The 25,078-nt window shown below is 34.3% G+C and overlaps 1 protein-coding gene across 12 annotated transcripts in view; it reads left to right on the forward strand.

Annotated features, from left to right (window-relative positions):
• The window catches only part of DCDC1 (doublecortin domain containing 1), a 437,850-nt gene that overhangs the window by 252,613 nt on the left and 160,159 nt on the right, over positions 1 to 25,078 (forward strand). For all 12 annotated transcript variants that reach the window (XM_045066083.1, XM_045066081.1, XM_045066085.1 and 9 more), the window contains 3 exons: positions 1,394 to 1,454; positions 12,222 to 12,356; positions 12,754 to 12,911. In XM_045066083.1, coding sequence (XP_044922018.1) covers positions 1,394 to 1,454; positions 12,222 to 12,356; positions 12,754 to 12,911 — 354 coding nt within the window. The remainder of the gene's footprint in view (positions 1 to 1,393; positions 1,455 to 12,221; positions 12,357 to 12,753; positions 12,912 to 25,078) is intronic.

Raw genomic sequence — 25,078 nt, forward strand, 5'->3', positions numbered from 1 at the left:
ACTTCCTCCATCCTACCTAGTGCTGAAATAGAGCAACAATTATATTTGTCTAAAGCCTGATAATAAGATTCTTAGCTTAAGGATCATTTAGACTTTGAAAGATGTTTCATAAAAAAAAAACTTTACCTAAGTATTCATGTTTTCTCATATCCCTGCTTCCTCTTCTACATCCTAAATTCACTTTCTTTTCATAGTGTCACGTTCCCTTCTTTTTTCCTCAAATTTGACATCTGGAATTTATCCTTGCCTTCTGTTTCTAACCTGCATTCCATTTATTCAATCACCAAATCAATTCTCCTTTCATAGTAAGTATGTAGTCTTTCCTTCCCCCATTGCTCTCATCACTGTAGTTCAGTGTTTTTAAAAGTCTGATCCGTAGACCACATGCATCCAAATTCCCTACGGTTCTTAACAATGAGAATCACTTGCAATACCTGTTAATGTAGAAGGGAGGAGGGTGTCCAGACCTTCAGAATCAAAGTTCTGAGGATAGGGGCTTGGAAACCTACAGTATTATCAAGTGTCTATTTCACCATGCCCAAGAATTCTTCACATTTTCTAATATAAACTGGATGTGGGTAAAAGGCTAATGCACACTCAGCCAGTTTTGGACTGCTGCCTTGACATGTTCTACCCAGATCAGAAAGTGCCTCACTTTAGACTAGAGCATTACCTGACATTTCTTATTACCAACCATTGAAGTTTCTGTCAAAATTCAGAGGCAGTCGGAAAAATCATGTTTAACATCCTATTACGCTTAATTTAATACATTTGTCCTATCTATGTAAGGTTTCTAAATACTAGTGAACACAAGATTAGTTAATTTAGGCATGATTAAGTTAATCACATTCTAGTTTTTCTTTCTTTCTTTCTTCTTCTTCTTTTTTTTTTTTTTAACTCATATTTGGTTTAGAAAATCTGATATTCCGTAATAAAATTTTCTGGTCATCTCAGAAACAGGTGCCCAAGGTTCCTAATTTTCCATGGTATCCTTTTCCATCCTATCCTCTTAATCCTTATCCTTAATTAAGCCTCTTTTTGCCTCATAGAGAGAGGATCTTCTTTGGGGACAGAAATTTCTATATTATTTTTATTGATTCTCTTTAATCTCTAAAACTCCTAATCACTATTGTCATGTGTAATACACATACCACCACCACCACCACCACCACCACCACCACCACCACTTTGGGTACCAAGGAAATCAGTTGTCTCAGGGAAGGAAGGCTTCAGTTGCTGATGCAGCAATGATGATAGAATGGTAGAATCCTTGGGAGAGTCTGGGCAGTTCTCCTCCTGCCAGGATATGGAAAATGATCCTTTCATTTGAAACCTAGAAAATGTTTCAGTGTGGTAAAAAGTTGTCAGTCTCTAAATTACATTTTCATTACAGACATAAAGGAGATAATTCTCAAAAGTGGGTGTTTGGAACTGACAGCTGCATTTATTCTAAGGTAAGTCATAGCTTTTAGTCGTATATTTTTCTGTTCCTAGATTCTTACAAGTATTCTTATTGTTGAGAGCAAGAAATGCTTTTGCTGCACAAATATATCTCTGTGCCCAGAAGTTTAAAATTTAACTTAATTTAACTCAATACTTTCCTGTGGGGTTTTGTTTGACTTTAAAATGCAAGTTTTCCAAGACCAAAAATAATTCTTTCCAATTAATTGCTATGATACAGTCTAGCATTTCAGGGCATCGGTTTTTTCTTTCTTTCTATTAATTTTACATTAAATTGAATTAAATTACTTTTTATTGAGGTATAACTGATATATAACATTGTATAAATTGAAGACATACAGCATATTGCTTTGTTATTTTTATCTATTGCAATATGAAATCATAGTATTCACTAACACCTCTACCACATTATATAATTATGTCTTTTTTTTGTGGAGATTAAGATTTGCTCTCTTAAAAACTTTTGAGTATGTAATACATTGTTGACTATAATCACAATGCTATACTGTAGGTCTCCAGGACTCATTGATCTAATAGTTGCCAATTTACACCAGTCAACAATATCTCAATTCCCTCATCAGCCCCTGATTACCTACATTCCTTTCTCTGTTTCTATGAGTTCAGCTCTTTTAGATTCCATATATAAGTGATATCATGCAGTGTTTGTCTTTTGTCTGACTAATCTCACTTAGCATAATGCTCTCAAGGTCCATCCATGTCATAGCAAATGGCAGGATTTCCTTCTCTGTTATGGCTGATGAATATTCCATTGTATATATCACATCATCTTTATCCATTCATCAGCTGGCACTTAGGTCATTTCCATATCTTGGCTATTGTGAGTAATGCTGTGATAAATATCAAAGTGATACCTACGTAAGTTTTCTCAGTCATTAAAATGAGGAGATTGGCACTTTGGAAAACTGGCAATAACTACTGAAGTTGAACATGTGTATACAACCCAGCAATGTACTCTGGGGGGGACATAATTCAACCCATAACACAGAACATGGAAGTTATCGAGGTAGTCCCTCTCAGCTCCAGATGTACGATTTTTCACCAGGCACCCATCTCAGGGAGCTTCAGAGTGGAGTATTGGTGTAGGGCACCTTCATACGAATGGTTTCCTTGAGTGTGTTCCTTGTGAGTGGCTTTATAGTGGAATGTCACCAGCTTGGCCCCTCCCCATGGACAGCTTCTCCTGGTGCTCCAAAGGCAGGTTTATAGTAAATCCTGTGAGTTGAACTGCCTCAGGGACTTCTTCAACATCCAGTGAGCCATGGCTGTGCCCTTATTGATGTGGTTTGGATCTCAGCCTTGGGTCAGGCCTCTTCTTTGAGCATTCTGTCTCAGGCCTAGCAGTACTGGCTGCTCCATACCTACTATTCACATATTCTTCAGTGTCCTTGTTAACTCTTACTTGCCAATTTCCCAACACTCTAATCCTTTGCTACTAATTATTTATATTAAACTTTTCCTATTCAAATTACTATGTGTTTATATCTCCTTATTGAACCCTGAATGCTAAAAATAATAGTTTTATTTCTCTAGTGTCCTGGAATGACATGACCTGCTCTGTTTTAGAAATTTAGAAACTTTAATACAATTTAAATTTAAAAATTAACACAATACCATTTCTTTGAGTAGCTTTTTGTTGGTACACTGGCTAAAATTCCAGTCTACTCACTAACTTAGGCAGGACTGTATAGTTTTAGCACTGGTTCTAGGCTGGGAATTTGACAGAGGCATCAAATGTCAAAACATTTTTAAAACAACCGTTATCCCGCTTCATTCTGAGGTTCACCGCAGCTTTCCTCTTGTCCTGTTTCTGACTCTACCACATTCCTGGGCCAAAAGCTCTAGGTTAGTGGAGAGGAAGTCACAGAAAGACCAAGACTGCTTATACATCTTGGTAAAAATAAAAAGTACCATTTTTCTTTTTAGAGAGAAAGAGGGACAGAGAGAGTGCATGAGCAGGGAGAATGGTAGAGAGAGGAGAGAATTTTAAGCAGGCCCTACACTCAGTACGGAGCCTGACATGGAGCTCAATTTCATGACCCTGAGGTCATGACCTGAGCCAGAATCAAGAGTCAAATGCTTAACTGACTGAGTCACCCAGGCACCTCATTAGAAGTAGAATTTTGAGACTGCATTAAAATATTCTTCCAGCTCTTTGGCCTGTACCTGTTCATGTGGACTTCATTCTGAAATAGACCTAAACAGAGCTGATTCCTAGTATCCAAGAACACAAGTCTGTCCTATATAAGTATTACCCTTCCCACCAACAAACACAGAAGAGCAGAACCAAGGTTTAAGTGTATTTTCTTCTTTTTCTCCCCAAATTCAGGTCCTAAACATCCACTTTTACTCTATAATTTTTACCTCCCTTTCTTGCAATTTATAATTTCCTAATTATTCCCAATAGTACATTCCCAACAGTAGCTAGCAAATAATTCATAATTTTTAAAAGGATTTTGATTCTAAAAATTTTAATATTCCATTCCCAAACAAAATTGCTGTTCATTTTTTTATTGTAATTCACAGAGAAAAACTATTGATGAGGAATTTTATTCTTTTAGAGGTTTCGAAATTTTTATTAGATCTAAATTTAGTCACATCCAAAATTATATTCATCTAGTTAAGGCTAAAATGAAGAATAACTTGATAATTATTTGTAGCTGGATCATAAATGGAGCTCATTACATTTGTTAAAAAAAGACAGAATTAGTTTAGGATATTAATAACTAATCTTGGTTCTACCACTTATTGGTTGTGTGGTTTTATCCAAATCATTTGGCCTATTGCAAGATTCACATCATTTATCAGCAAAAGGGAGACATTAGTACTAACATTTTGGGTATTTAACACAGATTCTGACCTACCAATAGATTCTGGCATATTGAGTCTAGCTAATTGGTACTTTGTAGTTATTAATGATAATAATAATAATGAACAAATTTAAATTATTTAAATATTTAAGTATTGCATTTTGTTATGTTGTTTTTATTTGAATAAGTTTTGTTTCTTTTATTTGGCTTGATTTTAAGGTTAACTATTTCTCTATTCATTTTAAAAAGATAAGGTTAGATTACTTCCTTTATACAATCCACCAGTTCCATCTAAATTAAATATTTAAACTTTATGGTTTAAATACGTAAATTAATAAATAAGTAAATAAAATCCTTAAAAAATAAGATTTAAACTTTAACACAGAACCATAAAAATATGTAGAAGAAAGTCTGGATTAAAGCATCTAACCCAGCACAGAAATCAGTTGCATTTCTACACACTAACAAAGAGACAGAAGAAAGAGAAAATAAGGAGTTGATCCCATTTACAATTTCACCAAAAATCACAAGATACCTAGGCATAAACCTAACCAAAGAGGCAAAGGACCTGACGTCAAAAAGCTACAGAAAGCTCATGAAAGAAATTGAGGAAGGGAAGTACCTGGGTGGCTCAGTCAGTTAAGCATCTGTCTTCACCTCAGGTCATGATTTCAGGGTCTTGGGATGGAGCCCTACATTGGACTCCCTGCTCAGTGGGGAGTCTTCTTCTCCCTCTTTCTCTACCCTCCCCACTTCCATTCCTGCTCTCTCTCTTAATCTCTCAAATAAATAAAATCTTAAAAAAAAAAAGAAATCAAGGAAGACACAGAAATAGAAAAATGTTCCATGCTTATGGATTGGAAGAATGAATGTTGTTAAAATCTCTATGCTGCCTAGAGCAATCTATACATTCAATGCAATCCCTATCAAAATACCATCAACTTTTCTCATGAAGCTGGAACAAATAATCCTAAAATTTGTACGGAACCAGAAAAGACCCTGAATAGCAAAAAAGAAAACCAAAGCTTGTGGCATCGCAATTCCAGACTTCAAGCTTTATTACAAAGCTATAGTCATCAAGGCAGTGTGGTACTGACATAAAAACAGACACATACATCAGTGGAACAGAACAGAGAGCCCAGAAATGGACCCTCAACTCTATGGTCAACTAATCCTGGACAAAGCAGGAAACAATGTCCAATGGGAAAAAAGTCTCTTCAACAAATGGTATTGGAAAATTGGACAGCCACATGCAGAAAAATGAAACTGGACAATTTCCTTATACCACACACAAAACCAGACTCAAAATGGATGAAAGACCTCAATGAGAGACAGGAAGTCATCAAAATACTTGAGGAGAACACAGGCAGCAACTTCTTCGACCTCAACTGCAGCAGATTCTTCCTAGAAACATTGCCAAAGGCAAGGGAAGTAAGGGCAAAAATGAACTATTGGGACTTCATGAAGGAAAGAAAAACTTTATGCACAGCAAAGGAAACAGTCGACAAAACCAAAAGACAACTGATAGAATGGGAGAAGATATTTGTAAATGTCTCATCAGATAAAGATCTAGTATCCAAAATCTATAAAGCACTTACCAAACTCAACACCCAAAGAACAAATTGGCAGAAGATATGAACAGACATTTCTGCAAAGAAGACATTCAAATGGCCAACACATGAAAAAGTGCTCGACATTACTTGGCATCAGTGAAATACAAATCAAAACTACAATGAGATATCATTATACACCAGTCAGAATGGTTAAAATTAACAAGTCAGGGAATGACAGATGTTGGCGAGGATGCAGAGAAAGGGGAACCCTCTTGCACTTCTGTCAGAAATGCAAGCTGGTGCAGTCACTCTGGAACATAGTATGGAGATTCCTCAAAAAGCTGAAAATAGAGCTACCCTGATGCTGGGTTATAAACCCAGCAATTGCACTTCAAGGTACAACTGTGGTGATCAAAAGGGGCACCTGCACCCCAGTGTTTATATCAGCAATGTCTACAATAACCAAACTACAAAAAGAGCCCAGATGTCCATCAACAGATGAATGGATAAAGAAAATGTGGTACACACACACACACACACACACACACACACACAGAGGAATACTACTCAGCCATCAAAAAATGAAGTCTTGCCATTTGCAACAATGTGGATGGAAGTAGAAGGTATTATGCTAAGTGAAATAAGTCAATGAAAGACAATTATATCTTCTCACTCATATGTGGGATTAAAGAAACAAAATAGAAGATCATAGGGGAAGGGAGGGAAAAACAAAAGATGAAATCAGAGAGGGAGAGATAAGAGACTCTTAATCATAGGAAACAAGCTGAGGCTTGCTTGGAGGGGTCAGGGGTGGGTTGATGGGGTAATAGACTTTAATGAGGGAATGTGATACAATGACCACTGGGTATTTATAAGACTGATGAATCACTGAACTCTACCTCAGAAACTGATGATACACTATATGTTAATTTTATTTAAAAATAAAAGAAGAAAAATCCCCAAAGCATCTAACTCAGACTATTGGTGAGTAGACATCTTAATGTCTACTTACTTACTTACTAAGTATGTAGACATATTTAATGTCTTAATGTCTATATTTGCATAGAACATAGAATCCATAAGGAAAATGACTAATCATTAATGACTTTGAGTATATAAAATTTTATAAACCCCTTAATCTTAAATAGCATAGGGAAGAGCAAATAGAAAAATATGACAAACAGGGAAAATCTTTGCAATATAAATGTCAGAGATAGGGTAGTACACTTAATATATAATAAACTTAATAAAGCAGTAGAAAAGGATAAACATTTCAATAGAAATATAGGTAAAGGATGTGAAAAGGAAATACATGACAAAAGAAAAATTAGAAGAGCCAAACCAAATAAAAAAATTCAGCCTCCCTAGAAATTAAAGAAATGTAAAATAATGAGACATTATTTTCTTCCTGTTAAATATCAGTAGATATAAAACTAGGAATATCCAATGTTGATGAAAGTGTGAGAAAACAAACATGTACATTTCCTTTTTTTGTATTTATATTTGTGGGTTTTTTTTTTTGGTATTTTGTTTGTATTATCTATTGCTGTGTAACAAATTACCTTCAAACATAGTGACTTAGAACAACAGATATTTATTATCTCAGTTTCTGTGGTCCAGGGATCTGGGAGTGGATTAGCTGGATAGTTCTGACTCAACGTCTTTTTTGAGGTTGCAGTCAAGATGTCTGCAAGGACTGCAGCCATCTGAGATTTGATTAGGATCAAAGATGTGCTTTTATTTTTTTTAATTTAAGTTCAGTTAGCCTACATATAGCACTTCATTAGTTTCAGATGTAGAGTTTCAGATGTAGAGTTCCATGATTCATCAGTTGTATTTAACACCCAGCGCTCATCACATCACATGCCCTCCCTAATGCCCATCATCTGATTACCACATTCCCTCCCCGACTTCCCTTCCAGCAACCTTCAATTTGTTTCTTATAGTCAAGAGTCTCTCATGGTTTGTCTCCCTCTCTGATCGCTTCCCATTCAGTTTTCCCTCCCTTCCCCTATGATCCTCTGAGCTGTTCCTTAACATTTCACATATGAGTGAAACCATACCATAAATGTCTTTCTCTGATTGACTTATTTCTATCCACGCCGATGTAAATAGTGAGTATTCACCCCTTCTGATGGGTGGGTAACATTCTGTTTATTATGTATAAATATACCCATATACCAAGGAACTGAAGCCTCTTGTCAACAGCAATGTAAGTATGCTTAGAAGCAGATTTCCCATGTAACAGGAAAACAAAATGGAAGCTACAGGGTCTCTCATAACCTAATCTCAGAAGTGATGTAACAACACTTCTGGCATCACATTGGGCCACATATATCAATCCTGCTATAATATAGAAGGGACCAGACAAGGGTATGAATACTAGGAGGTAGGGAACATTGGGTGCTATCTAGGAGATCAGGATAATATTTCTGAGGGTCAGTTTAGCAATATTTATCAAAATCTATAAAAATACATATCCCTTTTGATTCAGAAATTACAGTTACAGCAACTTACCTGAAGGAATTAATTAATAGTATGTACTATAATGTATCTTTAAGGGTTTTTATTAGAGCTTTGTAATAGTGAAAATTGAAAACAGGTGAAGCAATCAACAGTGAGATTGTACAAAAATGGTATGTATTTATTATGTATACTATATGCTGATATTATAAGTAATGTAGAATAATTGATGATGACAGAGGAAAATGCTAATGTGATAGAGAAAAATCAGATAAAACATTTATTTGTACTGTATTGTCTGTGTGTAGAAGCAAAACTGGAAATTTCTACATAAAACAGGTAGTAGGGAGATGAATAATTATGTCCTTTAAATTTCTCTGTATTTTCTAAGTTTTCTGTAAAAAGCATTTGTAATCAGAAAAAAAGAATCACTTTTTAAAAATATGCCTGATCATGTACTGACCAGGAGGAGATAGATCATCTAGAGTTTAAAATATTCTAGGAGAGATTCTGCAGACCTGCTTGCTGCATTTTTCATGAGGATAGGAGTCTTCCTATGGAGTCCCAGGTTCAGTCAAATATGTGGACTTTCTAATGTACCTATGGTTGGGAAAATATCACAAGGAAATGAGATCCCTTTTAGCAACCAGAGAGTTATCACTGTATCCTGAGGGTAATATTGGTCAGCATGAGATTTCAAGAAGATTCTTAGTTTTCATAGAAAACTTCTCCCTCAAGAGAGTAGAACTTAACACCCAAAGCTGGAAAATGGCACAGCTGGAATTTGAAACTAGAATAATACAGTACTGTTAATCAGTGTGTACTGGGAGTATTAGTTAAAGCTTTTAAAGTGGGAATGATGTGATCAAAGATGTTTTAGTAAATACATTATTTTTATCCAATTATTGTTATACAAATTATTAAACTATCTTCAGTTTAATAAAACTGTGGCTAAAGTGGAGTCAAATGAGAAGAATACAATGAAGCCCAAAGGGCTGAGGGGCTTGAGAAATAACGAGGGTTAAGACATTAGATATCAATTTGGAATGATGTGCAGATGCACTGGAAGGAAGAAAAAGTCCAAAGATTAGGCTGATGACTCCCCAGAAGAGAAGATTAGAATTCCAGATTTTGGAGGAGGAAGTTGTTTATTTTGGTGGTCTGAGTATTGAATTGGTAGGTGCCTGGTTAGAGATCAAGATAATTTGGTTCTTAGAGTAGAGAATGTTGAAGAACTTTGGTATCAAAATGTTAGAATAGTCATTACCTGGAGTAGAAATAGTTTAGAATGATTCCAAAGGGAAAATGCCAGGACAATTTGTAAATCTCTCCAAATACGTGGTGGGAGGATGAAAAATAGAACTTGTCACTCTGTGTTGCTTGTGTATGTTTGCCACCTTAGTTAGACTGTTTACTCTAAGAAGCAAAGCCCATGGCTTTTTTTTTTTTTTTTTCTCTTGTTTTGGTCTTTGCTGCTGCTATGTCTAGCAGAATATTCAGATATATCATGGCTCTATCTTTAGGGCATGGCCTCATCCATCTCATTGGATAAATATGGAAGTCTCCCATGTTCCAAGTATGCCTTCTTCCAATAAGAGGGAAACATGCCTCCGAAGTAAACTTAGATAAAATATCTTTACCTGTTAGAGGACGCTAAGTGTGAAAACAAGGGATTTACAACTGTCACAGAGCCATGTCATTTACATGTGTTTGTTGGCCATTTGTATACCCTCTTTGGAGAACTATCTTCTACCCAGATTCTTTGCTAATTTTTTAATTGGGTTATTTATTATTTATTTATTATTGAATTTCAAGAGTTCTTTACAAATTCAGTATACACATCCTTTTTAACAGACATGATTTGCAAATATTTTCTCCTATTTTGTCGGTTGCCTTTTTATTTTTTGATGACATTGTAGCACAAAAGTTTTAAAATTTGATGTAGTATAATTTAACTATTTTTCTTTTGTCACGTGTGCTTTTGGTGAAGTTCTTTACATTTTTTAAAATAGACTTCATTTATTAGAGCAGCTCTACATTCATAGCAAAATAGAGTGGAAAAAAGAGTTCTCATATACCCCATTTCCCTACACATGTACAAACCTCACCCATTATTGACATGCCCCATAGAGTAGTTATTTGTTACAGTTGATGAATCTACATTGACACATTATGACCCCAAATCCATAGTTTACATTAGGATTCACTCATAGTGTTATATATTTGGGTTTGAATAAATGTATAATGACATTCTTTCACCATTATAGTATCATGCAGAATTGTTTCACTGCCCTAAAAATTCTGTGTGCTCTGCCTATTCATTTTTTTCTTCCTCCTAACCCCTGGCAATTGCCTTTCTTTTTTTTTTTTTTTTCTATGTCTACAGTTTTGCCTTTTACAGAATGTCATGTAGTTGGAATCATATAATATGTAGCCTTTTCAGGTTGGCTTCTTTCACTGAGTAATATGCATTTAAGGTTCTGGAGCCCCTTACACTTTTAACATGTATATTTAGTTATACAGTTTCTAAAAAAAAGTTTAAGGTTATTCAGTAGCTCTTTTTCCAGAGCAATATAAGGATTTTAGTGCCTTTTGATTACCCCCTGAACATCTCTTCTCTGTCTCTTTTTTTTTTTTTTTTGGTAGAAACTTTTGTTCTACACTTCAAAAAAGAAGTTTATATGATACTTGAGGCAGGGCGTCTAAGTTTTATGGGCTAGTAAGCAAGCTTCTTATCCTCCCATTGTCTGTTTCTTTATCTTTAAAATGGGCAAAATAATAGTACCCATTTCAAAGGGCTGTAGCAAGGATTAAAATGTAAATATATTTTTATGTGGAAATTGCTCTGATGCAATAGTAGTCTCCAAGTAAGCTCCTAGATAGGCTATCATAGATTTCATGGAACAGAAAGGTGCACAGGCCAAATAAAATGTTCAGATCACAGTTTATTCAATCAATTGCAAATATGATGCAAAATATATAGGAAGAGAGGTGGGCTAGGTAAACACACTTAAGGTGTGTGTTAAGGAGTCATAATACCTGAATCTCTGCAAAGTTGATATATCCCCTCTCTGTTGTATCAGCCTTCCCTGCTGATGATGTGGTTACAAGGACCAGAGTGGAAATTTGAACAAGGGAGCCCAACATATTAAAGGTGTCTGAGGAAACAACACATACTTGCTCCGTAAGAGAGCTTGTTGGCTAGTATACTTGGACAATAGCTACGCTCCGCGTTTAGCCTGATGGGCAGCTATGCATTTTATTTGGCTGAAAATCCAAAATCAGAGTCGGCAATAGGTGGCCAATTAAAGATCTCACAATTATTGTGTGTCTCAGGTGCTTCATTTATACCCATGTGTCATAGGTATCTGTTGTTCATTTGTTATTTAGCAAATCATGACTATTAAATGCTTGTTTTTGCCCCCCCCTTTCTATCTGTGTTCATAGATTTATGTTCTCTACTTTGTGTCTGATACTCCTCAGTTTACTAACTTACTTATTTATGGTTAATGCAGCTAATGAATTTCACCCATCCCATTTGTTTTCTTGTCTTCTAGAGCAGAATGGACTATTCCAAGACAATACAACAATTGCACATTGTATGTGAAAATAACTATAAATCTTAGATACTATTATTATTACATTAGATGGCTTTTGTATTTTAATATTATCATCTATCTAAGAGTGAAGATTAGCAATCTAGTTAAACTTCATCGGATTAAACAACTAACTGAAAATCCCGATATTAAAGTTATTTGGCTTGATTTTGATCTGAAATAGATAACAAGGTGTATTTTAGTAGTCAGATCTTTTTGCTATGAATTTAATTTATCCTCCCATCCTTCCCGTTGTATAGATTATTGGCTGTTACTTACAAGGCTAGTATACTTCTATTTTTTTTTTTCCTTTCCTACAGGTTTATCCACAGTTTGTTCTGACCTACCTAGAGGAGCTCACCGCACAAGTGGATATGACTCAGACAGAGTATCACATTCACCGTGGTGCCCGGACTACAACTCATCAGGAACATGGTAGCAGCTTAGCAGAAGAGGTCAGTGTAGTGAGCCAGAGGCAAGACAGAAATAGATCTCTAAAATGTATTTTGAAAAAGAAAATGTTCAAGTTGTTTTCAAGAGACAAGCACAAATTCACATCTTAACGATACTGTTTAAAATCATACACATAATATAAATATCTGTATGCACATTTATATTTATGTAAACATCTATATATACTCATATAAACATTATTTTATTAAATAGTGGATGACCTTGTAGCTTTTGTTAGGACTGATGGCTTTTCGTCTGGTCACATACAAATGATTTCTGTGCCAAAGGAGGAAGACTGGAGGAAGCCTGAAAAATGTAATGTTAAATTTGAGGCATATGTAGCTTAGATATATCCACTCAATGAAATTAGGTACAGTATTGTTATATTTCATTTCTTAGGTTCTACAAGAATGTGCTAGCATCCCTGGTCTGAAGGAACTGCCAGAGCCTTCAGACACCCATTTAATGCCAGAAGGTCCTCTTGGGGAGACAAGGCAGCTGACAGTGGCACTGGTGAGGAAACTGGAAGAGAAACATCCTAAGGCTTCTGCTCAGAGGTAGGGCACTGACAGAATGGAGCTTTATTGCTCAATGACATTCGATGTTTTCCTTCAGTTTCATGTAAGATTGATTTCTTGAAGATTATTGAAATATCTCAAAAGCCCTTTGGCTTGCAAGCACTGTCGTTTTCGGGTCACATTTGATGAAGAGAGGTGACATTTATGTGTATTTCATTAAAGTTTGATGTATGATATTGTTTTAAGTGTACTCAGAAGGGCTGTTCTCCTGGGTTCTCACTAAAATGCTCTGAAATAACGTAAGTAAAGTGATACTGAACATGTATCCAATTGTGAAAATACCAAGAGATCTTTAAGAACATCAGACCCATATAGACAATCCTTTTTGTGTTTTGTGGCAAGATTATTATATTTAGGCCTGAGGATAAATGCACATTGGATGGTCTTTAGAAGTGATAATTTTAAAAATTGATGTAATTTCTATAGAATAAGACTAACCAGTGGTTTGCTAACCAAATGAAAATCACTCTTGGCTGGAAAATAGAAACTATTTCTCTGATCCTCATTATTTAATTGGAAAATTAAAGGTATGTTTATTATTAGTAGTAGTGTTATTTTGTTTGGTTTGATGTTATAAATCACAAAATGACATTACAAATTTTAATTTTAGTATCGTAATTTTTGGCAGTTAACTATTGACTGAAGTACTCTTAAAGGAGTAATATGATTCATACTGTACTTTCTAATGCTCAAGAGAATTCCTAACTTTAAATATTCTAACTATAGATAGAAATGTCAGTTGCATTGAGAAAGAAAAAAATGACAACTTTTAATTTCTTTTTTAAGAACCTTTCCAGGTTTATAGAGATAGAGTTGACATATAAACATTGTGTAAGTTTAAGGTACACAACGTAACAGCTTTTATTTCAATTAAAAGCTCTTAAATTCTTAAATTATATATTCCTGCCTGAGATTTTAACAGGAGGGAAACGTTTTCTTTTCCTCTTAATAAAAGTGACTTTTCAATTTATTGCCTGTTTTCTAAACCTCACTTTGGTTTCATTATTTTGAGTAAGATAGGGCACAGATGAACAAAAGAACAAATTTAGTACCTTGCTGTATCATAGTCTGAGAATATCCCAGGCCTGTACAAAAACTTAAGTTCTAGTTTCCTTTCCTGCTACTTACTTTTTAATCATATATAAGATTCTCAACTCTCTGACACCCCACAACAGGGCCACAAAGCCACAGCAGTCCAGCTAGTCCTTTCTGTTCAGGTCACTTGAATGGAAGGCCCTTGGGAGCAGTCTTTGAAGTTTTCACGTAAAACAGGAATTCAGGGAAAACTGGACCACTGGGAAACAAATATAGTTTTATGAGACTGTTGTTGGCCTTCCTAGACTCACTAGACAGCCATTTCTACTCTACGCTTTTTGAGAGCATGAGGGGGCTTGTCATTATCCTGGGTACTACTCAAGGAGGCACGGGTTCCTGCTGCTTCCCGATTTCTGAAACCTGTATGGAACTTCCATTTTTGTCTCCTGCTGGCCCTGGTCCCAGGAGGTACAGGCTAGGGTAGGGGGGTAGTCAGTGTACAGGGAATCCAGTGATAACTCACCTAATTCTCTATGACTCCCTCCTTCCCCATCCTGGAAGTATTTTCTCTGAGGGTCAAGGGCATTGGGAGGTTGAGGAATTTGTCTTCTATATTTTGTGATTGTATCTGCCCTGAAGCAGTACAGTCTGAAGATGGAATATTGGGAGAAAGGCATATTGTATTAGGCAAGCCAAAAAAGTCCCCAGAATACAAACAGAAAAACAAGCAACAAAGCAGTTAACATCAGTTAACATAACATAATACTTGTTTGAGTTGTTAGAATTGCAGGTCTTTAAATTTCCAGGAATGTGGTAAGCACTCAATGAGTAGTCTGTGAAAATGTGCTAAAAGCAAGTAGAGTCGAAAATAGTTTTTAATAGAGGTTGCAGTTAGATTTGTGATTTTTTAATCAATAGGGATTGAATATGTTTGGGATTTTATTTCAGAAGAAAATTCCCAGGGTCCTTATCTTAGTGAGCATCCCTCAGGATTTGTGTCTCAGGCGACAGCAACTCTCTAGTCCTCTTTTTTTCTACAACCCACAGGGATTTATCCTCATTCTCCTCTCCACCCCCACAATTTACCATAATAGAGGTAATTTCAGTTTCTCTCCTTCTTTCTGTTCCTTAACAAAGTTATTTTGAGTAGAGAGTAAGTACTTAGAGCAATTACTTTCCTCCCATTTTGGAAGGAATTGTTGGGCAAAATTAGAACATGGTACTGAATTTGGCATATTGATTACTTTGAACCTTAGGTTGTCTTGTTAGGTTTACAGGCAGTCCAAATATAAGATAATTGGTGCATTATATTATCACAGCTTTAAGAGAGGACTTTACATTTTCTTGCCTTTATCAATGATAATTTTTAAAAATATAGAATAAATTCATTATAAAAATAAAAGAATACTGTGAAATGATCTGAGTTGTAGAAATTGGAGAAAGAAATGGAATTTTAGAATAAAAGCCATTAATGAGCAAATAATCTGGAGAAAGAACATATAGTTGAAAAAAATAAACGATACAGAGATATACATGTTTGTATTTCCTTAGCAGTAGCCATTGAAGGAGAGAACCACAAGTTGCCAAATTTGGGGAAAGACAGAAAGATTGGTAGTTAGTGGCATATAAATATGTGAAAATGAAAGACAACATTCATTTTTAATAACATATACTAACTTTGCTTAAGTGCTTTATGTGCATTATTGCCCAATAGCCTATGCAGTATGTAAAACAGAGGTATTCATCTCTTTTTTACTGATAAGGAAATTGAGGCACAGAGAGATTAAGTTACTTCACTAAAGGCCTTCCAGGTAGTAATTTAAGGCAGGCCTATCTGAGCCCAAAGTCTTTTACTTAACCTCTACATTATTCTGCCTAACCATTCATGTTCTTGTCTTAGTGATTATTCCAAATCTTTAGCCTTTCAAATGGGACCTATTACTTTGACTGGATATCTTGGAGAGGGACCTTTAAATAAAGTGGAACAGTTTAGAAAGGGAATAATAATAGATATGTCAATATATGCAGCTTACAGTGATGACTACATAAGAAGTTGAAAATACAAAAGGAGACTGTAAACCCATTTCTTGTTGAATCCAACCACCTAGATTTACTGATTTACAAAGCTTGCACTTGAATGGATTAGAGATTTTTAAAAATCTTTTTCTAATAAGGTGACTATAACCTGTCATGATTAGCCAAGGTATTTCCCACTTTGAATGGTGGTTCAGTTCAGCTTTGTATCTACTAAATATGGTGATAGGTAACTAACAGCTGTCATTTGTTGAATACTTACCATGTGTCAACTGCTAGTGAAAGTACTTATTCTTATAACAATGTGGTAAATTTAATTACTATCACAATAATCTGAAGGTGGAGGGACTCTTAAAATTCATAAAGATACAGCAACTGAGGCTCAGACTGATTTTGTAATGTGCCCAGTTATACCGCTGGAGATGGGAGAGATGGGATTCAAACCCACAACCATTTGGATCTATAGACCATGCTCTTAACCACTGTTTTATTCTTCATTCCTAATAGTAGTTATTCCAATGATTTTATAACAGAATGTTGTCATATTGAATAGTCACTTTATCACTAAAATTTTATGTGTATTACATCATAAACATTTGATTGGACTATTGCCATTTTGATGGGTACATTATTTTGAATTATATTCTTAAAAAAAACCTATGACAATCACCACAAATCTGCAGGCCAGGCTTTCCCATCTACGGAATCATTTAATTTAATATACACTTCAAACATTTGTGGAAAGCAGTCTGATTATTTATCTTCATTTTTTATTATTTTTGTAATGTGGAAAAAATTATTTTTCCTATTGAAGAAAAAGGAAAATCTCTTACTGTGTGAGGTCTTTAAAGTTCTTAGTTCACGATAGATTATATTTTCTTGTTTATTTATCAACATTTAAAATGTTTTTTCTGCCTCTATCCGTGAGATATAGAAATGTGGTTATCTTCTTGCTTGGATAAACTGAGTTGTGTGTACCTTTAATTCTAAGTTTGGTCCAAAAATAAGATAAATGCCATATTCTGGCATCTTTAAGTGTCTGGAATGTGTTTGTTTACATTAGTTTATCTGATGGAGCCCTTTACCTTATTCAAATTGAATAGGGGGTGGGGAAGGACTGGGACAGCCGACAAAGCACACTGACCCAGCTTGTCACCCAGTGACCTGTGAGAAGGAAATAATGAACTGTGAGTAGCTGTCATCTTAACTGTTTCTGACAGTTTGCCTTTGGGCACATCTGTGTTAGTTGCATTGGAAAGGCCTTTGTTCTTTTCCCACTAGTGACTTTGTGGAGCGCTGAGGGGTTGCTAGCTACTGGACTCTTAAGCGGGCCCTTCCTTCCCAGGGAAGCAAGCAGCTGCCGTGGATCACACTGACATTTCTCTTCATGACTCAACTTGGCATGTACTTCACTCTTTCAAAAAAGAACATAAATTTAGAAGTCCTTTGATTTTTCTCATTTAAAATGTACTTTAATTGTTTCCTGAGTTTTGTTACTAACAACACAGCAAGTTCTAAAACATGTTTAGTATTATCCTGATTTTATATGGATAAAGGTAAAGATAAATTGATAGCTAACCAGATAGGCAGGTGACTTGAAGAAATATATATCCAAATATTGACAGCTGTTACTGAGTTTTAAATTGTTCTTTATTATTTTCCAAATTTCAGTAATTGATTATTAGATTTACAATATAATAGGATAAAAATCAACACATGTTATGAAAAATATTTTTAATGTAGATACTTTTGATACATGCTTTATTAGTAGGAATATTTGAACTAAAATAGGTAAGAATATGCTCTCTTTTGTTTCACATTTTTCACTGCTACTTTTTAAATAGATTTCCATCTAATTTAAACTTTTAAATATTGTAATATTTATGTTTTAAAATTAATCTAGTGCATAAAGTTGTTATAATCATTAGGCAATGTAATTTAATAAGAAACAGGTGTTTCTGTCTCCTGCTTTCCTGAAATATCACTATTATTTCAATGGCAATAAAAGCAAACATTCTGTATAGTACAGATCATACCCTAAGAGAATTGTTTAAATTAAAATCAAAGCTTCTTTTATAAAATATAATTCCTGAATCACTTTTAAGGCCTTATTTACATTTTTACAATTGCTATAAAATCAATTCTTCTAGTATAATTAAGTCTGGCTATAATTGGTGTGTAATAAACATTGAGTATATGGTATTCATGTAGTTGTATTTACTTTTCCAAGAGAATATAAATCCAAACCATACTGCAGTGGTCAGTTTTTATAAGGCCTTCTTTTTGTATCCATTATAGACTAGAAGAAATGAAGCTTGAAAGAAATTACATGCTTTTTTCTGCAAAGTTTTTCTCTCAATAACAATTTTGAGATGTACTAGCTAAAGGAACTATGTTACAGTCTCCTGCTTTTCAAAGAAAGGTAAATTAATAATAATGAGAAGTTCTTTAAGCAGACAAATGATGATCATGTCTATATAATTATAAACTGTAAAAAACCACATATTAAAAATTGAAAGTCATATTCTGGTTTTCTTGAGTATTCAATAGCATATGATTTATTACTCTGTTAAATAATTTATGTAGTTTTGCATATAGTTGACAGAATCTGTAACCATCTTCTGCTTAGATCATTCTTCTCATTTTGTTCATCATATATCCACACAGTTTTTGTAGAGACAATGAATGTATGGGTCATTTTTTTGTTTTTTGTTTTTAGTTTTTTTTAGAGGGAGGGACAGGTAGAAGAGGGGCAGGAGGAGAGGAAGAGAGAATCTTAAGCAGGCTCCATGCCCGTTGTGGAGCCCAGCACAGGGTTCAGTCTCAATACCCGGAGATCATGATGTGAATCAAGAGTCAGATACTTAACAACTGAGCCTCGGAATGCACCCCGGGTCAGTTTTGATAATAGACACTGTCTTTTTAAGGAAAGCAAACTGTTTAAATTGCTACACTCAAATTCTTATTTCTAGAACTCTTACCAATTAAGGAAAATGATACTCACTAAATCTAATAATACTTTTTAGGAATAAAACCTCCTTATTAGGTTAAATTTCTGTTCCTAGCTATTGAAATGCTCAGCTTGAAGCGCTGGCCTTTAACTCTTTTATAGTATATACAAGACTTTGGTGTTGTATTTAAGAACACAAAATTATTTTGTATTCCAGAGATGCAGACATATGCTTATAATTCTTTTTTTTTTTTTAATTAGAAAAGTCAAATACTGTTATCTGTTTGTGTTTTGGTGTATTTTTAAATGAATTCCCATATGCTCTCTGTGAATCAAAATAAAGCAAACAAATAATCGAATTGCATCTGTTTCTTTGAAACAAAGTCCAAATCAAACATTCCAAAAGATTAGGTTTATATCCATAAATGTGCATTAATTCAGAATTATCAGAAGCTTTCAAATAAGCATTTTATGATAATTTTTGTTCTCACTTACTGCCCAAACCTTCAACTAGGCTGCTTAATTTCTATATTTTATAATGTACTATTTATCTTTCTGTTTTATTCAGCATTGTCTATAAAGCTAGTCAATGTTGGAATGGAAACTCTACTCCTACAGTCTTCAAACTTGTCGCCCCCAAACTAGAATGTCTATACAGTATCATAATAGTGAAAGTAGCAGATAATGAGGTTCTAGATTTGAGTAATGTGGATGGACAAGGAGGAGTTTGGTGGAGGAAGTGTTAGGGTGATATATGGAATTGGATGAAAGCAGAGTTCAAGCAGTCAAGTCATTTGTAGGTTAATGTCCTAACTTGTCTACCTCCTTTAACTCTTGTTCCCTGACAATCCATTCTCCACTTAATGGCCAGAGTGACCCTTTTGCATTCATAAGTCAGATCTTGAGAGTCCTCAGCTTCAGATCATCTAATGACTTTTTATTTCCTTTAGAATGAAGCCCATGCCTTTACTATATGCTACATGGTCCTACTTTCCCAGGCCCATGGTACCTCTCTGAACACCATTCTCCCCACCATTCGTCTTCTTCAGCCAGCCTGGGTTCCTGGCAATGTCTCAGGTTTGCCTTGCATGCTCACAACCCATTGCTCTCTCCCTGCCTTATTTTTCTTCAAGGTACTTTGCCTATTGTATACATAATTATTTACTGTCTGAGTTGTCCCATTAGAATATAAGCTCCATTTTAGCAGGAACTTTTGTTTTATTAACATCTGTACCTCCAGGATCATAACATAATGTAGTATGTAGTGGATACTCAATATGAGATTGTTGAATGAATGAATGAAGTAGTACAATTAATGGAAATAATGAAACTAATCTGATCATTCATATGTGTATTCAAGATCCTCACTGTTGAATAATTTTATGATCTACTCATATGTCAATCCAAAACTGTACCTATAACAATGGTTTTCTGATTTCCCTATTTTTCCTTTCTTTCATCCTTTATTATTTTGTGAATACTTATTGAGCATTGTCTATATTCCAAGTAGCCTTCTCGGCACTGGGGATACAATACTGCAGACAAATATACTTTCTTGCCTCACAGAACTGCCCCCATAGAATCTAACAGGGAAGGGAGGTATTACACCAATCACTACAGTAGAGAGAGAGTGATGAGTGTATTTCAGGGAGAAGGCAGTTAGTTCATCCTGAACTCTCCTCCCTGGTGATATGCTTTTGAAGTATGACTCTGAACATCTCACTTACTGACTCACAATTCTTCAGTGTTTACCCATTTCCTACTAAGTTAAATGAAACATCAATTGGCAGACCCATCACACTGTATTCTTTAGGCAGAACCTCCCTGTTCCTATCCAGACCCAGATGTACTGGGTACTTGGGTTATGCTGGGTTGCTTGATCAACCCTACCTTATGCAAGGCCCATTTTCACTGAATTCTTCAACCTTTCTTTTTTCTGATATATACATCTAAGGATATACACTTTCCTCTAAGCATGGCTTTAGCTTCATTCCACCAATTTTAATGTCATATGTTCATTATCATTTCCATTTTATTATAATTTTGACCCATGACTTATTGAGAAGTTTATTTCTTAATTTTCCAAAACATTTTCTGGTTTGTATGTATGTTATTGACTTCTAGATGAATTCATTGTGGTTGAAGAACATTTTTGGTATGCTCTCAACTCTGCCAATTATTGAGATTTGCTTTATGGTCCACTCAATATCTGGACAATTTCTATAAATGACCCACATGTACTTGAAAAGAATATGTATTCTGTAGTCTGGGGGTGCAGTGTTCTATATATGTCAATTAAGTCAAGCTTGATAAATGTGTTTTCAGTATATACTTATAATATTTTGTCTGCCTGTTCATTTACTGAGATAAATATGGTTAAAATCTTCCAGTATGATTGTCTATTTCTCCCTTTATTAATTTTATAAATATTTCTTTTCTGTAATTTGAGGCTATTTATTGAGTGCATATAATTTTAGAATTTTACTATCTTTCTGATGAATTAAACCTTATGCTCCTATGGAATGATCCTCTTTATCTCTAGTAATTTTTTTGACTACAGTTTATTTTGTCTCATATTAAATATGGTGATCTTCGTTTTTTTGTCAGGGTTTGCATGATGTATTTTTGTATCCTTTTACTTTCTAATTTGATCTTTACATTGAAGGAGTGTGAAAGCTTATAGTTTTTTTTTTTAATGTAGTGTTATAACCTGTGTCTTTTTTTTTTTAAGATTTTATTTATTTATTTGACAGACAGAGATCACAAGTAGGCAAAGAGGCAGGCAGAGAGAGAAGGGGAAGCAGGCTCCCCGCTGAGCAGAAAGCCTGATGCGGGGCTTGATCCCAGGACCCTGAGATCATGACCTGAGCAGAAGGCAGAGGCTTTAACCCACTGAGCCACCCAGGTGCCCATAACCTGTGTCTTTTAATTGAAGTATTTAGTCCATTTACCTATAACATAATCAGTGATTTGGGGGTTAGATATTAAATCTAACATGCTACTATTTGATTTTTATGTATTCAATATATTCTATGTCCCGCTTTCTTTCTCTCTCTCTCTTTTTGCCTTCTCTTGGATTCATTGAGCGTTTTATATTATTTTATTCCCTTCCTCCCAACTATCTTGTTAGTTATACATTGTTTTACTATTCTTTTAGTGATTATTCTAGAGATTACACATACTTCCTGACCTATCAACACCTAATAGAAATTAATTTTTTTACCACTTCTCAGGTAATTCAAGGACCTTGAAACTCCTATTTTTGTATATCTACTTTCTGAAAAAAGGCTGATGTATATTTTAATTCTATATATATTTTAAACCTCACAAAACATCATAATTATTATTTCTTTAGTCAGTTTTCATTTAGTCTGAGCCACATTTTTAAACTTCCTGTTGTTCTCTCTGTATCTCTGGACTTCCATCAAGAATAATTTTCCTTCTGTTTCAGGAGCATCCTTTAATATTTCCATAGGTCTGCTGCTTATGAATTCTTTCTGTTTTAAATTATCTTAAATACACACACAGACATAGACACACAGACACACACACACACACACACAGTTCATTTCCAAATTCTCATTTTCATATTTTTACTGAGTGTGAAATTCTAGGTTGTCAACTATTTTTTTTTTTCCAGAACATACTGAAAATATCATTCCATTGTCTTTGGCTTCCACTTTGCTTATTTTTTTTTTAATTTTTTATTTTTTATAAACATATATTTTTATCCCCAGGGGTACAGGTCTGTGAATCACCAGGTTTACACACTTCACAGCACTCACCAAAGCACATACCCTCCCCAAAGTCCATAATCCCACCCCTTTCTCCCAAACCCCCTCCCCCCAGCAACCCTCAGTTTGTTTTGTGAGATTAAGAGTCACTTATGGTTTGTCTTATTTTAACTGAGAAGTCATGTGTCAGTCTTATTGCTCCTTTGAAGGCAATGCTGTTTTTCTCTTGCTGACTTTTAAGGTTTTTCTCTTTGCATTTGGTTTTTACTATGCTTTCCTAGTGTTTTTGTTGTTGTTGTTGTTGTTGTTCTTGTTGTTTTGTTTTTTGGTGTTGTTGTTTTGTTGTTTTGTATTCATAATACTTAGGGGTTTTAGGGTTTGAATCAGTGGCTTACTGTATTTTATCAGTTTTGGAAGATTCTCTGCAATTGTTTCTTCAAATGCTGTTTCAGCTGCATTTCCTCTCTCTTCTCTGAAGGAACATTAATGAAATGTGTATTAAAAACTTTTTAACTCTAAACTCTATGTTTCTTATGCTCTATTTTGTATTTTCCACACTTTGTTTCCTTAAGCTTTTGTGTGGATATTTTTTTTTTGACCTGTTTCTCAGATCATCACTTCTCCAACTTTTCTAATCTGCTGCTAAATCCATATGTTGAATTCCTCATGTGTGTTATGGTATTTTTCAGATATAAATTTTCCATTTGGTTTTTATGACTCATAATATTATTGCAGTTTAATCATTCTTCTGTTATTGAATAATTTAGGTAGTTTTCAATATTTCAAGTTTATGAATTGCACAGTTACAAACATCTTCGATTTTGTCTAGAATGCAGTCTTTCAATCTATGAATATTTCCTAAGCACCTTATTTTCTCTGTCCAAAACTTTGTTGGACACTAAAATTTAAAGATATATACAAAAAGTCCCTGATTTTTCTGAGTTCATAGTGTCATATAGCATTTCCCCTACTTCGTTACTAGTGAAAAATCTGACTACGGTTTAAAATATTGTGTTATGAAGCTTGTTGAGTTACTGTGTTTATTTTCTGTTTTATAAACACTTTTTATTTTATAACTTAAGTGATCAAAAACAGGGCCTAAATCCAATTCTCTAATAGAATTTTATTTTCTCTATGAAGACAGAAGCAATCCTTTATATTTTTCATGCTTTCAAATTGGGCTACAGAGTTAGCCAAACTATACACTATACATACACTATCTTAGAATTATTCTTACTTTTTAAAAAGAGAACTACTAGGAATCAACCCTTAATCATAAATAGTCTCTACAAATATTTATGAAAAATAAGTTTTTTATCTTCAGTTAAGTTACTTAAGAATAATTATGCTGTGGTATGTCTGATCATTTCAGTTACCCATCAATTTATCAATTTGAATACAGAAAACTGACAGTATTTTTGATTAACTCATAATCATCTGTATGTTTGTCATGAGTCTATTTTTTGACAAAAAGTCTCCAGTTGGGTCATTCTGTGAATTAGAGGCAAAGGAAATCAGCTGAGCAAAAAAACCAATATTCTAATATTCATATGCTCTGAATACATAGATTTTGATTTGGTGATTTTACTTCTATTGCTAAACTTTATTCACTGTATTCTCTCCTGTTTGGTTACTTCCTAAAACCTGAGAGTGAGAGTCAATTCATTTATATATGACACATAATAAGCATTAATTTCTCACTTTTATATTCACTCATTCATTTGATAAATGTTTTAGAGTGCCTGTTCTATTAAGAGATATGATATAGCTTCCTCATTGACATCTCAGAATCTGGACTGAGATTAGCCTAGCTTCAGTTCTAGTTGTGAGTACCCACAGTTTGATTTTGGACAGCCAATTAATATCACTGATGCTCATTTCCTCATATATAAAGGGGGATAGTAATTATTGTGAAATTTAAATGATATCATGAATATAACATTTAGCTCAATTCCTGGAACATAGTAAATACTTCATAAATGATAGCTTTTATGATGATAATGATGTCCTATTATTAGTATTGATATTAGTATTAAATGAAAAATATCATAAAGATGCAAACCAATTCCTGCCTTTAAAATTCTGAAATCTTATTGAGGAGAAGCTGTACATTGCTATGTTTTCTAATGTTACTCAAAAAGTAATTTTTGAGTTCTTATTGAATAAAGAGAATTATACTATGTAGTATTTGAGTATGTCTTTTAAAAAATATCCCTCAGACTTTAAGGAATATACACATACTAAGTATATATATTCACAAAGAAATAACTTAATGGTAAAATATGGTCATGCTATAAAAATGTGTTCTTAGCTTTTGTGAACAAAAGAAATTGGATATATCCAATTACTTCTATCACCAAGTTGGGGGATATAATTAAGTCTGGTAGTCTGTT

The sequence above is a fragment of the Mustela putorius genome, unplaced genomic scaffold (assembly GCF_011764305.1).
Source record: "Mustela putorius furo isolate JIRA1106 unplaced genomic scaffold, ASM1176430v1.1 tig00003859_pilon_pilon_pilon, whole genome shotgun sequence".
Taxonomy (NCBI): Eukaryota; Metazoa; Chordata; class Mammalia; order Carnivora; family Mustelidae; genus Mustela; species Mustela putorius.